Below are 17615 nucleotides of genomic sequence, written 5' to 3'. Positions count from 1 at the left end.
CTGATTGTCAATTTGTGACGCTAGTATAGACTCCTCCCTTCCTGCGTGATGACATGTTATGTGTTAAACCACCCCGACCTTACGTAAAAAATCGTCAGAAAAACGACACACCCCCAGGAGTGTGACGTAGTTTTTGAGCGGACTTTTATACCCTGGGAGCCTTCAATTGATTCCTGACCTTTGTTAATTCTTTTTAAGTATAATCATATAAGACTATCCCAACTGTGAGATATCTTCAATTTTTAAAAGCGTGATATCTACATTTGAAACACATGCAAATGACAATCCAAGTGTCCATGTGTATGTTTTACATATGACTGGAGTAAAAACCACGTGCCTTCGGGTCTCGCGTTCATTCGCAGATATCGTTAAAGTTATCACCGTCGATTGTGTCTTCAGTCGTGCCTCCGGTTACCACATCGCGTCTGCATTCTACGCACATTTATCTATTTCGTTCAAGGGCACTTTCAGCTTTCCGACCCCAGGGAACAGAACTTTTCAGGTGATTAGAGCAAAGCAAAGCGAAAGACCTCAGTAACACGTTCACTGGTGACTCGAATGACAGTACTGTGAATAAATCCATTAGCGTCTTCAGCATTGTCTCCACGCATTATTTTGAGTTTTCACGTTTATTTGTATTTTAGCTTTAAACCGAAACATCTCTTGTTCTGTTCCCTCTCACTCTTTTCAGAAAAAGAGAAGCAAATGGGGAAGAATAAATAGATTGTTTGCATGAAGAAGTGACAACATTCGTAAATATCAAGTCGAAGATAATTAAATTCGTGATATTCAAGCAAAACATAATGCTTATTTAGACTTGAGGATCGAGTACACGATAATAAAGAAACTTTCCTGGTGGTTATACAAATACTCGTGCACCGATGGTTTTGCACATTTAGTGATACTTCTTTTTTGTCAGTAGACTGTTATCGCGTGAGTGAAGACGAGTGTAGTTTATGCGCAAAATTTGAAAGGAGGGGTTTGAATAATAGGAGAAAAAGTAAACACAGAGAAAAGTGTCTGGTGATCTTTTGGATTGGACTGAGGTTTTTTGGAACTGAAAATGGCAAAAGGTGTGGTGACTGTGACGGAAGAAAAACAGAGAATTGATGAGGAAGATAGGCTGAAGAAGACAGCCAGATGGAGAGATTTGTTGGCATTCTGGCTGCTAGGATTGTGTAATAATTATGGATACGTTGTTATGCTGAGTGCTGCTCATGATATTCTCACAAAAGGTTTTTCCGTAAGTATATTTCATTTTAAACAGTTGGAAAAGAGGAAAAATGATAAAGAATAGAATGTTAGAAAAATTCACTACCAACGCACAGTGGTAAAAAATGAAAAAAATGTCAAATTAAAAATATTGTGGTCTTACTAGTTACTAGTGTTATCGATAAATAAACGTTTGCGAAGCATATGTTGATAGTTTGTTATAAGTGAGTAATTTTTTATTAACAATTGTATTATTTTAAGCAATCGAAGATGGTTTTTTAAAATGATTTTAAATGTTTATTAAGTTATTTTAGTTTTCAATTCAATTTGAATTAATATACAAATATTACAAGAACAAATCAAATGTATTTATTATTGATATAAATGAATTTTGTAAACACATGTGCAGTTTGAACATTTTTTGAGGTATTTTTTTTAAACGTGTCTTGTTAGGCATGGCAGTGATGCTTCACTATACTGTATGGTCATTTCCTGATAACTTCGGGATCGTTATAAAAAGATTGTTTAAACAAATTCACCTTGTTAAACAATTTTGAAAAGTTTCAGGCCCTTTTTTAAATATGCTTTGTTCGGATTGCTAATATTACATGATTACCGTTTGGTGTCATCATAGGATATGTTACAAATCAAAACGAACAGCTTTGTTTCACTATATAATAGTTGAAGGGTTGCTATACAAAACTAGTTTTGTAGAGCAACCAAAATTTTTTTTAAAAATGACGCTTTTTCATAAAAAGTTCTTGATGAATTAAATATACGTTGGGTTAGAAAATTTTGTTTGAAAATGTAAAATTAGGTCAGTATTTTATTTAACAAATTATAAAAACTAAAATAAAGAAAGGTGACAAGTTAATTTTTTTTGAATGGTTGACGAAGAATACTATTTATAGTTAATATAGTCTTCAAATCCGACATATTCCTACTGAGTCACATAATATCTAAATCCTGTTTTTATTTCTAGTTCCGTTTCGATGAAGTTTTGAGTATTTTAACTTCTAAAGCTTAAGAGGTAGAATAATATAAAAAGTTTTCACTTTTCTCTCTCCTTTTTATCTAATTTCATTTTATTTTTTTAAATGATACAATTTTATGATGTAATTATATGGCAAATAAGATATTTTTGTGAAAGAATAATTAAATTACAATTTAAAACGAATTATCTATAAGTAAAAAATGTGTTTTTGATTATAGTTGAAAATAACCTTTGAGGTAAAGAAATGTAATCATTTTTCTTACGACAGTGTTCAATTTTATCATTGAAAAAGACACTATTCTGACTGTTTTGATTGATTATTTAAAAAAAATTGGAACATAAAGGCTTAGAAGACAGTGCCACGAGACTAATTTTGAAAATCTTAAAGCACAAATTAAGAATAGAAAACCGCTAGTTTTTTTTAACTAATTGTATTCTAAAACTTTCAAAAAAATCGTTACCATTTTGTGAATTATGAGATTTTTTATAGAATTTTCCGCCAGATTTAGAAAGAAAACATGAAATTTTATTAGATGCGAAACCAGAAAATTAAAAGAAAGAAGACTGGGTATTGTTTTACATACATAGGTTATTATGTTTATCTTTTTCTGGGGATGTAATAATAATACATTTATCGCATTTAGGTTATTTACTGTGTTTAATTATCGAAAATAATGGAAAAAGATTTAGTAATTCTTAAGGGGACCTACAGTTTAAGGTGGGTTCCGAACCACTAAGAGCAACAGCTTTAAGTACTTAGAGAACCTTTTTCTCCAAAGGTACCGGCGAGAATCGAACCCGCAAGCCGACGGGAGTGGGTCCAAAGCCTACGCTTTAGCCACCACGATCATCGTCCCACTAAATTATTGTAGTTTATTAATAAAATAAAAATTTACTTTTTCTATAGACCTGTAACTTTGAGACTGTCCTGTAACTTTGAGATTGTCAATTTTCGTATACCATTTCTCGGAACTGGATTATTTTTTCTGATCACGCCGATTTTGCTTAATTTAAAAACGTTAAAGTTCAGAAGTGTACTTCTGTTTGATCTTTAGGTGTCGATGTCAATTTTACTGAATGTTTTTTTGCTTCCGAAAATTTCCGATTTTGTGGGATATCTCGTTCTATCCCGAGTAAAAATGCTTCGACTGGAGTTCGACTTTAATTGCCCCCAATTAAGACATGCTGAAATCGAATAGTTCGAATTAAGCATGTCTCAGTTTTGAGATGGAGCCAGATTTCAATTTATGCCTGGGAGACAAGTTTTTATGTATGGAAGATATAAATTTATCTCTTGAGTCAAATTTTAATTACTCCAATACGAGCGGTTTATAAATTCGAGTGTATACCTGTCCTAATAAAAAGGGATATTCTGAATGCCAGACAAACAACACTTTGTCAATGATTAAAAAATCTTGTATATTGTTATACTATATATATATATATATATATGCAATAAACTTATTTACGGATTTTCATTTGTATTATACTTGTTTGACGATGATCCCGAAAATGTTGTTTATGTTTACGCATTTCTAACAGCTTAGGAGGTCCTTCTAGAAAGTGACAATTTTTATTTGTTTGAAGCAAATTTTTAATGCTTATACTCGTTCAGACCCACAAATTCCGAATTTTTTAAAATAAAAATAACTAATTTAATAATTAAAAATTTTCCATTCATCAATTTTAATCTCATTTATGAGCTGCAAAAGGTTCGACCATCTCAGCCAAGACATGGCTCATCTTGAGACAAGTAAACGGCGTCTTAGCTACGACAAGGCTCGACCTGAGACAAGTAAACAAGTTCTTACTTGACGTGGGCATAAATGCAAGATGAAGGCCTATGTCTCAACTCAGTTTGGAGACGCAGCCAGACATCTATGTCTTGGAGCCGAACTCAAGTCGAAGCACTTTTACTTGGGATACTTCAACCCTTCAGCTCCAGAGAATCTAGATCCAGCTTCGATTGTCTTAAGCTTTTGTGTAGATGCAATTAAAACATTTTTAAATCATTTGAAAATCTTAATCGAAGCTGTATTTCGAACATTTTGTAGTAATTTTGTTCCACTGAGCAACCTTAAAAATTAACCTTGACTTTGAACTGTGATATTGCCGTCCAAAATATAGATAGAAATATGTTTTAAAAAACGTTGCAAACTGAATTAAATTATGCGTTAGATAATAATAGACAAAAATAAAAAAACAGATTTAATATAATTAATATACTCCACACCAAATTATTTTAAATATGACTAATTCAACGAAAAATGTAATAACCTTCTGTACGGTTGAAAAAAAAAAGTATTTTTATCCGTATTTTAGACGGTGCTTTCAACTATTAAAGTCAAGAAAAGTTTGTATTAAGTCATCCAGTTATTGGCCCGATACAATCCATCGCATCAGCAGTATACATTATTTTAAAAATTGCAAAAAATCAGTTAATAGTTCATTCTGTGGTAATTTAACTAATTTTTAGTAAAATTTTTCTAATTAAATATTTAGTAACCTTTTTTACTTTAAATTATAGTTAAATTTGGCTGAAATTTCAGTTATCATTGCCTTCTATAATTTTTCAAATTTATGTAACTTAATGTATTTTAGATCGATTTTTTTTAAAACATCAAGCCAAAGTTAAATTAAAACAAATATCAAATTAAATGCTTTAATGTGATGACGACTATTAGAATATTGTGCACGCTAAGTCCGTCCTTGTAACACCAGCCTCATATTGCAAAGACAATGATTATAATTATATTATCATAATTATTGTAAATTTTAATTATTTAATATAGATAAGTATTAAAATAGTTATTATTTTATATACAGAAGTATTAAATTAGTTAATATGAATTCATTTCCCCATTGAGTCATTTTGCTGAAAATAATTATTTTTGTCACTCAGAGAAGTCTTCTTTTGTCTAAAAAGGGTGTTCTGTGACATAAATGGAATTTTCTCATAAAGTTTAAGGTTAAGGGGATTCTAAGTAGTCATTAAAAGAATATTTTTACGCAAAACCTTATCTTTTGTGTCAATCATCGGCCAATCTTGTTTGAAAATAATTCTGTTTATGAAAAAACACGTTCATTTAGTTCAAAACAAAACAGACAAGAAAACGATGCTTTTGTCTTAACATACATTTTTATCTAAGTGTGTATTATTTACGAAATAAGATTGTTTCTCATTTTTCAAATATTTTTTTTTAACTTGGATTCTACTAATTTTTGATGATATATAACATATGGTATGCATCTATAAAGCGCTTGGATTATTTTCAACAATAAAGTAGGAACCAGAAAACGAAGCCAGATGTATTACACTTTTGTTTTATAGATTGATTTTTCGTTTAAGAATTGAATTAATGATTTTGGGGGTAATGATCTATTTGGATAAATCAATTTTCGTTTGTTAAATTTTAAATGAAACAAAATTATTATTTACACTTCTTTAATATATACGATAATAAGATAATTTATTTCTTTATTAATATTGATCATCTAAAAATGACGCGTAAAAATTATTAAAAATTTTCTGGTTGATGATAGAGAACAGTGCAGTTATTGTACAATATTTATTTCTTCCTGTATAATTATTTTTCATTCCTAAATGACTCGATAAATTGAAAAGTGGTATTGTTACTTGTTGTAAAGATAACTGAATTTTTTTAAAAATTAAATGGTTGATCTTTTTTAGAAATGATGTTTTATGGTGTAGAAACTCTGTATTTTCACTTTTCAAATGAGTTGAAGTACCTGCCACTATGCAGAATTAATTTTTACCTCAAACTATAAATAGGCTATTAGGAAGTTCCGCTTTTTGGTGCGTAAGAAAACAGTTTTATTAACTTTACTCTTTTCGCTGCTGATAAAATATTACACAGTTGTACATTATTGCGTATTTCACTCTATTGACTCGGTTTTTTAGGTCTAAAATATTTTCAACTTCGAAAAAATTCTTAAGCAATGATACAAAATACGTGAAATCAATGAGGAAATATTATGGTTTCTGGTCTCGCTGCTCTATATTATTTAGATCAAAATATTATTTAGTTTTCATTTCCAGACTTTCAACACATAAAAAAAGCAGTAAGACAATTGCGACTATCAAACATAGATCTTTTAAATGCAGCAGTCGATTACTGATAGCAAAATGTTTTAAATTTACTAGTAGTATAAATTAGTCAAATAATTACCATTTGTTGAGTATTAGAAACTGGTTACCTATACGTGTCACATAAATTGCAAAAAAAATCACTTTGTCAAATTATTCTCTATCACATACTGAAAGATATATTGATTTCTATTTATAAGAAGCAGTTTACTTACACTTTAAAAACACTGAGTGAGTTATAAACCATTTAAATACCTTCAATTTTTCTGATAAGTATTTCTGGTTCCTTAAAAAATCATAAACTTTATTGTTTACTATACGTTTACAAATGGGAAATAAATGTCATGTAATTTTTTCACACAAGTGGCTGAGGTTTTTTGTTTCCTTGTATACAATGATTAAAACTAGTTTCAGATAAAAATGTATTTAAGTAGTATTATATAAGAGTGTAATTAATTTCTCACTGCAACAAAATATACTTTTCATTATATTATCCACATTATTGTTCTGGTGCAATTATAAGCTTACATTGTTACAATCTACCCCATGAAATAAAATTTTTCTATAAAATTCTAGTAAAAATTAAAAAGCAGAAACAAAATGGAAATTTTAGAGTATATTCATTTCATATAGTTAAATATCCAATCATTCCTAGAAAATGCATAATTAATCTGTTCATACCTCACGTATTTTATTACATTTGTTAGTCCTTCAAGTTAACTCAATGTCAACGTTTCTCAGCAGGTCATTGAATTTCCTCATTATACATACTGCAAAGTTTCCTATTAACCTTGCAGGAAGATTGTTAGTATTCATCAAGAGTTCCTGTTGTTACTACAATGATCGGGTCAAGAGCAAATTTTACAATTTCGCACATGTAAGACTTGCATAATGAGACTTGCGATTTATGCCCTTACAAACCAGATATTCACAGTTAAATCTAGCAGATTATTTTTTATCTTGATCTAGAGAATCTTGAGAATGAGAGTCACTTAATTTAATAATTAATTAAACTAATTTAATTTTAAATTATCTCTTAAATCTCTTAAATTTCTCGTGGGGCATAAAGCCTTCTTTCTAGATCAAAATTTTGATCCTGACACACATTTATATTCATTTCCTGTATATTTCTTTTTGTATCCTTCCATTTTAGCCTTACTTATTTTCTATATCCTTCATATCAGGGTCTGAAATGAGTATAGAAACCCAGATTAACTTTTTTATGACATTTTTCTTTTACGTTCACACACTTAAATTGTCTCAGATAATGACAAGAATTTCGAAAATATTCTTTCTGAATGAAACAAATGTATCTAGTTACTGTTGTTATGCAACGAAGAATAAGCCAAAGCACAATAATTAATACTCTTAAATGAATCGATTACTTGAGAAATTTCATCAAACCAGGTTATTGCCTTTATATCTTAATGAAATGCAAGAACTTCCATGAAAACAGTACAGTATTTTATTCTCTTATCTTTTACGCATGTCTGCGCAGACTGTAATAATAGTTACAACCTTCAGCTGATTACTAATGCATGTAACAACAGTCTGCCGAACTATAATCATAACAAAACTGAATAGAATATTGAACCAAACTTAGATTTTTGATCGTATTGTTCCATTTGATTATTCTAATCGTCAGGATAGACTTATTATAAGATAGCCTAACTGAACTTTCTTGAACTACTTGTATCATTTCCTTCTTATTCCGTATTATTTCATATTGTTCATTTTACAAAAAACCAAGAAGAAAAAATATTTTTTCAGTAACAGGTTTGCTACAGCTCAGAGAATTCCAAAAAATCAGGGAATTTGAAAAGGGTCAGCGAAAGTCGGGAAAACCCGTCAGAGTCAGGGAATTTTCGAGAAAGTTAGGTTTAACTGTTTTGTTAAAAATTCTACCTTTTGCTTGAATACCATTAAAAACTTTATTTTCTGAAATGTCACGTATCACATTTTTGGTGGAGAATTTTATCTGTTTTAAATGGAAATTCAACAACTCAGTTGAAAGTGGATCACCCGCAGTGTTTTAATGGGATATGTTTTCTGATGACAATAGAAGTCTTTTCAAACAAAAATGAAAAGCCGCCACGCAACACTTTTGTTTTACGTTAATTTTTCCATTTTTTCAGAAAAAATTAAAAAAAGAAAAAAAATATCGTGATCTATCGCTAATATATTATTAAAGTTTATTAATAAAAAATACTTACATTGTGAGTATTTATTATATAATTTAACAAAAATTGTTAAATAGATTACTATATTTTCTTAATAGTCAATTAAAAATCAAACAATAAAATAAAAATGTGTAACATATTACTGCTATGTAGTTAGTTTAATGATATATTAACGATATATCACGATTCGATTTTTTGAAAATTTTTGCTAAAAAAGTGGAAAAATCAACGTAAAAAAGTACTTCGTGGTGGATTTTCATTTTTGTTGAAAAAGATTTCCATTGTCATCAGAAAATATATCCCATTTAAACATTACGAGTGGTCTTCAGTTGGATTTCAATTTTTTTAATCCCACCGTGCATTTTAGTGAACAATTTTTTATGTTAAAATTAACTATTGTGCCGAAGAATTCTTCTTTGTTTTAAAATTAATTTTTTGTATTAAGAGTTTGACTATTTCATGTTTGCTTGAAAATTTACCTTCTTCAGTTGAAAAATCATCTTTTGTGGTAGAATGCTAATCTTCTGGCCGACTAATTTATATTGTTTGTTGAAAAACTAACCATATTATGTTAGAAATTCAATTAAGATTTCGAAAATTTGGTTAAAAATGAATGTATTTTGTTGAAAATTAATCTTATTGGGTGAAAATTGATATTTTTTGTGAAAAACAAATTTCTTTGTTGAAAATTAGTACTTTAAAATGGAAAATATTTTTTTTACTAAAAATTTAACTATTCCTTTTTTCCAAAATTAATCTTTAAGAAATATTTTTGGAATTGAAATCTGTTCGTTTAAAATTTTAATTATTTCCTCAAATATTCATTTCATTTTGTAAAAATTGAGTAAGAAATTAAAAATCAAGTAAGAAATGTATTTGTTTTAGGTGAAAATTCCACTATCTTGTTGAAATTTGTATTTTTGGTAGGCGTAATCTCGCTACTAGAAACTTAATCGTTTTGATTAAAAATTTATTTAATTAGTTTAATATTAATGAATTTTGTTTGAAAATTCGTTTGTTTTGATGGAGAATTAATCTTTTGGGATAAAAATGAATTTTGTTGTTGTTGATGATTCATCATCTTCGTTAAAAATAAATTTCTTTAACTAAAAATTTAACTATTCCACTTTTTGTAGAACATTTACATTTTTCATGGAAATTTAATCATCCTAGTTGAAAATTAGTCTCTTTTGCTGAAACGTAAATTATTATTTGGGGTAAAATGGACTTTTTCGTTTGAAAATTTTACTATATTGCTGAAAATTGGTTTTTACTTTTGGTTCAGAATTGATTTTTCTAGAATTTCATGTTTTTGTTAAAAATGTATGTATTTTGTTGAAATTTTGTGTCTTTTGATAGAAATTTTTTTTGCGTTGAAAGTTCAACTATTTAGTTAATAATTCTCTTTTTAGTGGAACATTCATCATCCTAATGAAAAATTTACGTCTTTAACTGAAAATTGAACTATTCTAATGTTTGTGAAAAATGTATATTTTTTGATAGAATTTCAATTTTGTGGCTAAAAAATTGATCTGCTTGGATGAAAATAGATCTATTTCATTGAAAATGTATTTTATTTCGTTGAAAATTACTGAAATTATTCTTTTATTGAAACTGTTCTATTTTTGGTTACTAATTGTTTTTTTTTTGTCTAAGGTTCAACTATTTTGTTGAAAGTTCGTGTTTTTTTTTGTTGAATATTTATTTCGCCAACATTTTAAATATTCTATTATTTGTTGAACAATTTTTTTGGTTAAAGCTTCATCATTTTAGTTAAAAATCAATACTTTGGTAAAAAATTTACCTATTTTCTTCAGAATTTGTTTTCCTTTAAAAGAAAATTAAGTTTTTAACTGAAAATCTCATTATTCCATTTTTGCAAGTGAACTAACGTGTTGTAGTTGAAAATTGGTTTATATAGTTAAAAAATCATCTTTTTTGGTTTGTAAATTCAATTATTTTGGGTCGGAAATTTAATTTTTCTGTTAAAAATCCACTTTTTTCGGCGACAAACTCATCTGTTTTGCAAGAAAATTGTCTTTTGTCTTAAAAATTCCACATTTTGAATGAGACTTTTTTGCATTGTCTGAAAATTAAACTCTTTTGTTGAAAATTCCTCGTGATGGTTAAAAAATCAGTCTGTTTTAGTTAGGGATTTAACTAATTTATTATAAATTCCTATTTATGGTTTAATTCAACTGTTTTCAATTGAAAATAAAAATATGCTTGAGTGAAAATATTAATTATTACAGTTTTGAGTGAGAATTAATTTTTTATAACGAAGTTTCATTATATTGGTTGAAAATTTAACTATTTCATTAAAAATTCGAACGCAATGTTATGGACGACTCCTGATAAAATTATTTATGACTGTTACCATTAAAAGTGTTTAAAACAAAATTTAGAAAGAAATTTTGTTGCATTAATATTATTGATCTCCCATGTGGGAGGTTGTTTTTATATCTGAAGGAACAATTTAAAGTGGACAGGGAAAATAAAAAATGGCCAGGAAAAAATCAGAGAATTTCGAAATTGAGAGTTTGTTGCGACCCTGAATAATTAAAAGTAGTTTAAGTTCATTAAAAGAGGAGATTTCACTTATATGTGATAAATGACTCGTGACAAAAATATTGTAATTATATGAATCTTATCTTAATTAGTGCTGTTGGACATTTCTGATTGATAAGTGGAATAAAATACACTATTATAATCACACGACTTAAACTGTTGTATTCAAAACATGGACAATCGACAGCGCGACTTTCATAATTAGTGTCATAATTAGATTGGAGATATCTTAATATTAATAGCTTCAAATATCTATCACTTGAAAAATTCTTGTTTTTTAGGAGGATCAAGCTGATCAAAATTTCGATGAAAATGTGCATAATAACACAAGCGGAGAACACATTAGAATATGCAATCCTATTTCTACGGGAGCGATACTTTTGGCTGATATTTTACCATGTCTGGCTGTGAAACTGGTATTTCCATTTATACCATTTTACGTACAGTAAGTATGAAAAAAATGACTAAAGTCTAAATAATACATATATCCTGTCACTTCATTCTATTTTCATTAAATCACAAGATTTGAATTCAGTTTAGAGAAGCTCTAAAACCTATTTGAAACTTTGTAAGCAAAATAATTTTGGAATAATTTCGAGCAGAGCCTTACTAAATTTTAAAGAAAATTTTAATGTTTTTTATTCATATTTTGAACATTATCCATTGCTTGATAAATTTATTTGCCAGGTATAATTCGATGATTAGATGATTTTGTGCAAGATTTTTATGAGTTGCTGGTTACTATGGACGTAACTGTAAAAGATAAACTTATACAAGCCCTCAAAGGTAAATCTCCTAGCCTTTTTTTTAATTATTAAGAAAAAAACTTGTTTTATTAGAATACAAGCCAATTGTAAATTAATTCCCTTAGATTTATTTAAAAGAAATTTCTCAAGAATAATTCTAATCCCTGAAAGCCAATAAGTTCTTTTGGAAATAAAAAGTTGTATTTTTTTAATCTATTATCGCTTCTGCCTTTCTTCTTAATTGTAACATGCTGATCAACAGATAAAATATTTAATAAAGCTGTTTCCACGAGTTCTGAGATATGATGAGCTTGCAGGTCAATATTGAAAGCGACCAAGTATCTAAAAAGTTAGGATTATCTGGTAATAATTTCCTGATTTCAACTGCAAATAGAGACAAATTTGTGAATGTTAAATTTATTGAAAATTTGGATATGTATTCATAAATTTACTAGGTTCAAAATGTAAAATTAAAAAATAATACAACCAGCAGAATAATTTTATTCCAAACAGGGAAAGATTTCTAAAAAAATAACGTCCCATAGTTTTATCAGACTTGATATAATTGTTAAAAAAAAATTTATATAGAGGAAAATGACAAGTCAAATATTTTGCTTAGAATTTTGAGTAAGAAATTTTGAAATGACGAAAGTGAACTTGTACTCAAACGATTTATGGTTTATTTTATTTCGGATTGGCTTTTTAACGAATATCCATTTCATATTCATTTTTATTAATAGGTGATTTCGCATTCCTAATTTTGATCCTAAATTTTATAATATATTTATAATTTTTCAGTGCACGAGTGGCTAGCTGTATATTATTTTCAGCTGCAGGACTGTTGCTAGTGGCACTGGGGAATTCAAGCTTACTTCTGATTTTGGGCGTTGTTTTAACTTCAATTTCCTCGGGAGTAGGGGAAACTACATTACTGAGTTACAGCAATAGATTTAACAAGTACGTTCTCTGATGATAAAAATAGTTTTAATGTTTAAAAAAAATTAATTATTAATTTTTCACTCAAAGGCATGTCATTTCTACTTGGTCATCTGGAACCGGAGGAGCAGGAATATTTGGTGCAATTTCGTATGCTGGTTTGAAAATATGGTTGAGCACAAGAGATACGCTTTTATTGATGCTTATTGTACCTGTATTAGAAGCCATCGCGTTTTGGTTTATTTTAGTTCATCCAACTCAACCTATGATGCCATTCCGAAGTGAAATTGGAAGTCAGGAACAAATGATTAAAGTTCCGGAACAAACATTCTCTGAAAAGATGAAGTTACTTCCTACACTCATGAAATTCATGATTCCTCTAGGCTTAGTTTACTTCTTCGAATACTTTATTAACCAAGGCCTGGTAATTCTTATTTTTATTTAAAAATTATGTTTTTATGTCCCCAACTTTATATTTCGCATCATAAATAATTAATCTTATAATTGACTAATGTTCTTAGCTTGAACTAATCCAATTTGAAAAAATTTGGTTACCACATGATGCTCAGTATCGCTGGCTTCAAGTCGACTATCAAATCGGAGTCTTCATATCAAGGTCCTCCGCAGTATTTTTCACTATTGACAAAATTTGGATTATGTCAGTATTACAAGTGAGTAAAGAAATTATTAAATAAAATATATGAGAACAAAATAAAAATGGATTTTGTTTTCTTTTTAAGTATAAAGTAAAGAAATAAATATAAACATGCTGAAAGAAACAGAAGGAAAATATCAATTCTTGCTTCTTTTATAATTGGCGTGATTTTATATTTATCACGATAATTTACTATTCATAATCAGCATTCTAACATTAAATATAGGAAAACTTTATGCAAGTATTATTGCTAAACTATTAATTCGTATTGGATAACCTCTCACAGATTATTCGCAATTTTAATTACACTGTCATTCAGAATTGAATAATGATTTTTACACTTCCGTCTTATGACTGGCGAGAGTAAGACAAAATTTATTTTTAGTCGTTTTTGAAAAGATGTTTTTTAAGTGATAATATTATTCCTCTACAAGAACTTTTGAAATCGCTGTTAGACATTTTCGAAATTCAGCCTGTGATGTAGAAATATGAAATCAGATAAGACTAATCGAAGTTAATCGAAGGTTTCTTCACCGTTGGTCTGCACAATCAAGATATTGAGTGATTTGTCAATGGAAAATTATAAAAAATTTATCGCTGTCAAATTTTCTTCTTTCAGTTCATAAATGTCATAATACTACTTTGCGAAACATTATTTTACTACGTTCCCAACATCTGGATAATTTTTGCACTGGTTTTGTGGGAAGGACTTCTTGGTGGTGGAGCCTATGTTAATACATTCTACAGAATGGTAAAAGAGGTAAACAAATTTAATTTAATTTAGTTGTACAAATACCAAACAAGTAAACTTTTATTTCTGATTTAATTCTAGATTTTAAAATTCATTACACGCGATATTAATAAAATTAAAAGTTTTTTTTCTATTCAATGTTTCAATTGTGTAATTAAGGCGTAAAAGAGAAACTATATTTTATACAGTTCTGTTAAGAGTGAAGCACATGTCACATCCTAACGAGATAGCTTATGCACACAATATCATGATTGCTAAATGATAATTTTAACCACGGTTGTTGAATTACAAAAACAATAGTAGAAATTTGCTTTACGATAAAAAACTTGGAGACTCTGACTTTCAATTTAGCAGATTAAATTTTGTGAAGTATAATGTACATTTTTTAATTTGAGACTTTAAACGAGTTCAAACTTAGTGTTTTGATTTTTTTACACATATTCAATATTCCAGCTTACGATTTTTATTTAAATCCTCCAAATTTGATATCGTTCAAAATTCTAAAAGCTTCAAAGGCTAATCATGTTAAATTTGAAATATATCCAACCTGAAAGTTATAAAATTTCCGAGATTTCATTTTCACAGAATTGAAAATTTAATAAGAGTTTTGTTTTGTATTTTTTGCGGCTTATTCGCAGTAAGAAAAATGTGAACAAAAAAAATCTCTACCTTTTTTCCCTGATACAACAATAAAAAAATTCCACAATTGGGATTTTTACATAGATAAGATCTATTTCAAATAAGATATAGTCTACACTTCAAGTCGCAAAATGTCTCAACGATAAAATATGATGTTGTATAGGGGAAATAAGCCGACCATTATATCTCCGATCTAAGAAATAACTTCCGTATGAAATTCCGGATAATATCCGTTATTTCGTGGAAAATATTATTTTGGAATTTTGACACCTACTTTTCAAAAATCAGAAATTCTGTCTTTAATATTTTAAAGTTTGGACCTAATTTAGATATTTAAATTTTCTTTTGGCTGTTTTCAGCTTTATCGTCTTCCTTCGAAATCAGTCGGAAAATTTTAAAAACGTTCAAAATGAACGAAGTAGTGACGAATATTTTTAAGTAAAAAAGTTAGAATTCACAACAACAAAAAACTAAACTTATATTATTTTCTTTGTGTTAAATGTATCGTTCTATAAAGAAGTCATCCTGTTACTTCCATGCAGGCTAAGTTATTTTTGTAGTAAAGTTAATTTTTTTCATAGAATGAAATTATCGCATTTATTTCGGAAACAATAAAATATGCATATAAATAAATTTTAATAACGAAGTTTGCTCAAATGGAAAAGTTTTGAAAATGTTTTTTGCATTGTTCATGATCAAAATTGGTAAATTATATTTTCCGAAAAAATATCATGGCCCAAAAAATGGTTTAGCCGACGCAAATCTGATGTAATGCTTTTCTTAGATAGAAATAAGGAATTTTTTTTTTAATTTAACAAATACGCTATTCAGAAAATCTTTTCATATTTTGAAAGTTCGAAAAAATAAGAACAGCAAATTAAAAAAAACCTCACCTTTGTCATTTTTTCAAATATTAAACATTTTTTCGCCAAAAGGTAAAGATTTAAATATTCTTATTCGATTAAATATTCGTAAAAAAACTAGTTTTCTTAAAAGTAAAATAAATTTTATGCTAAATAATTCTATTCGATTCACGTTCAATTTAAAACACTTATCTAAGGTATTTGAAAGTGCTAATTCCGGATATAATCATTGAAATATTCGCAAATTACATTTTTAAGGTAAAAGCGAAAAATTAGACATCTGGTTTCCAAAAATATGAATGATTGGTAATTCCCCCCTGCAAAAGCGGTAGGATGTGACTGAACTCATTCTTCCCCTATCCAGGTCTCCCTTCCCAATTAAATAAAAAAGTGTTTACAAGCATGTTTAATTTATTAATGGAATTAAATTTGTTTAACATATTATCATATTAACAATAATTATGGAAGCGTTTATTATTTATTATTATATGTCTCAGTAATCAACTGTTAAATATTAAAATTACTTTTTAATTAAATTTTCGAAACAATTATTTAAAGTCTATCAACATATAACATTCATAAAATCTTTAATCGATTGACATTTTTAAATTCATATTAGAATAGAGATAACAACTAGAAATTATTGAAATCTAAATTAACGATTAACCTCAAAATTTTAATTATTTTTAAAAATCAATAATAAATCTACATTTTTAAAGTAATTTAATGCATACATTACATTGAAATTCTTAATATAATTATGTTGAAGAACCGAAAAGATGAAAACAATTATTAAAGTATCGACATTTTAATTTTTGAAATCTTTTTTTGGAAAAATTAATATATGTCTTTCAGTCTCCCTGACTGATACTTTACTTTTGGACTGGAATGAAGATCGTCCAAAAGGTTTTAAACCATTTATTGCAAATTTCGGAAATCATCAAACGAATGACCAAAAGCTCTAATTTGAAATCGTACTGAGTTAGGATTACGCCCTGTTCCGAATAGTATGAGCAATTGTTGATAAAATGATTGCAAAATTAAAATTAAATTATATACTTGAAATTAAAATAACAATATTTTTAGCTTCCATCAGGAGATCGTGAGGCCTCTATGGGAATAGCATCCCTGGCAGATTCCATAGGAATTGCTCTTGCTGGTTGGGCTGCTATGCCAGTACACAATGTCATCTGCAAACTTCCACCACCAATTAGGAGCTGATTCGACTAACATAATTTATTTATTTATTTATTGTTATCAGTCATACGATAGTATATAAATAATATTATTTCTGGTACCAAAAGAAGTAACATGTTATATGATGGTCATATATTTTGTTACAAAAATCACAACTATTACCTAATTGTAAGTAAAAATGAAAATTATATAATTGTCATGTAACAGTTCCCTTAGTGACATCAAAAGCGGGAACAGTACTTATTTCACTTTCATCGAAGGCTTTATAAAAGTTTAAACTAATTCAACTCATATGAGATCGCTGGTTGTGTATGGAATCTGAGATATTAAGATTAGGAAATCGATGAAAGGACTAGATTTAGATTACATTTTTGCGCACTTAATGTAAGAAGCTAATTTCATTGTAGCAAACATTATTTACAATCAGGCGACACATAATTTCAGAATTCCTCATTAATCTATTTTGACATGTAATTATTAGATTTTTAAAAAGTCCAATGTTTGTAAATATAATAGCATTTTCGAGAATCAGTGTTTCCTTTTGTAAAAATTACCAAAGATAAAAAAATATCAAACAATGTTTATTATAAGAAATTTCATTACTATATTTTAATAAAAAACCAAAATTGATGTAAATATTTTTTCTTCTCTGACAGGCTGGAAACTTCATGTGGAGAAAATTGCTGTTTAATTTTGATGGTTTCTTATAAAGATAGTAATTTAAAACGCCGAATACTAAGGAAAGTTATAAAATAATTTTAGTTAC

General features: G+C 28.1%; 1 protein-coding gene across 1 annotated transcript; it reads left to right on the top strand.

Moving 5' to 3' along the window:
- The first annotated feature begins 375 nt into the window (after positions 1 to 375).
- Positions 376 to 17596, top strand: LOC117175118 (battenin). The gene is made up of 7 exons (XM_033364689.1): positions 376 to 1243; positions 11344 to 11507; positions 12607 to 12765; positions 12835 to 13168; positions 13266 to 13415; positions 14019 to 14159; positions 16739 to 17596. The coding sequence occupies exons 1-7, from the start codon at positions 1064 to 1066 to the stop codon at positions 16871 to 16873; spliced, it is 1263 nt and encodes a 420-aa protein (XP_033220580.1). The 5' UTR covers positions 376 to 1063; the 3' UTR covers positions 16874 to 17596.
- The last annotated feature ends 19 nt before the right edge of the window (positions 17597 to 17615 follow it).

This window comes from Belonocnema kinseyi, chromosome 6, assembly GCF_010883055.1.
Source record: "Belonocnema kinseyi isolate 2016_QV_RU_SX_M_011 chromosome 6, B_treatae_v1, whole genome shotgun sequence".
Classification (NCBI taxonomy): domain Eukaryota; kingdom Metazoa; phylum Arthropoda; class Insecta; order Hymenoptera; family Cynipidae; genus Belonocnema; species Belonocnema kinseyi.
Note: the sequence above shows the minus strand (reverse complement) of the source record. Positions and strands in the feature narration are given on the sequence as shown.

Excerpts from the sequence above, each read along its gene's own strand:
- LOC117175118 (XM_033364689.1), top strand. The coding sequence starts at position 1,064 with ATGGCAAAAGGTGTGGTGACTGTGACGGAAGAAAAACAGAGAATTGAT. Across the intron at positions 11,508-12,606 it reads TTTATACCATTTTACGTACA|TGCACGAGTGGCTAGCTGTA; the intron begins GTAAGTATGAAA and ends ATAATTTTTCAG. Across the intron at positions 13,416-14,018 it reads GGATTATGTCAGTATTACAA|TTCATAAATGTCATAATACT; the intron begins GTGAGTAAAGAA and ends TTCTTCTTTCAG.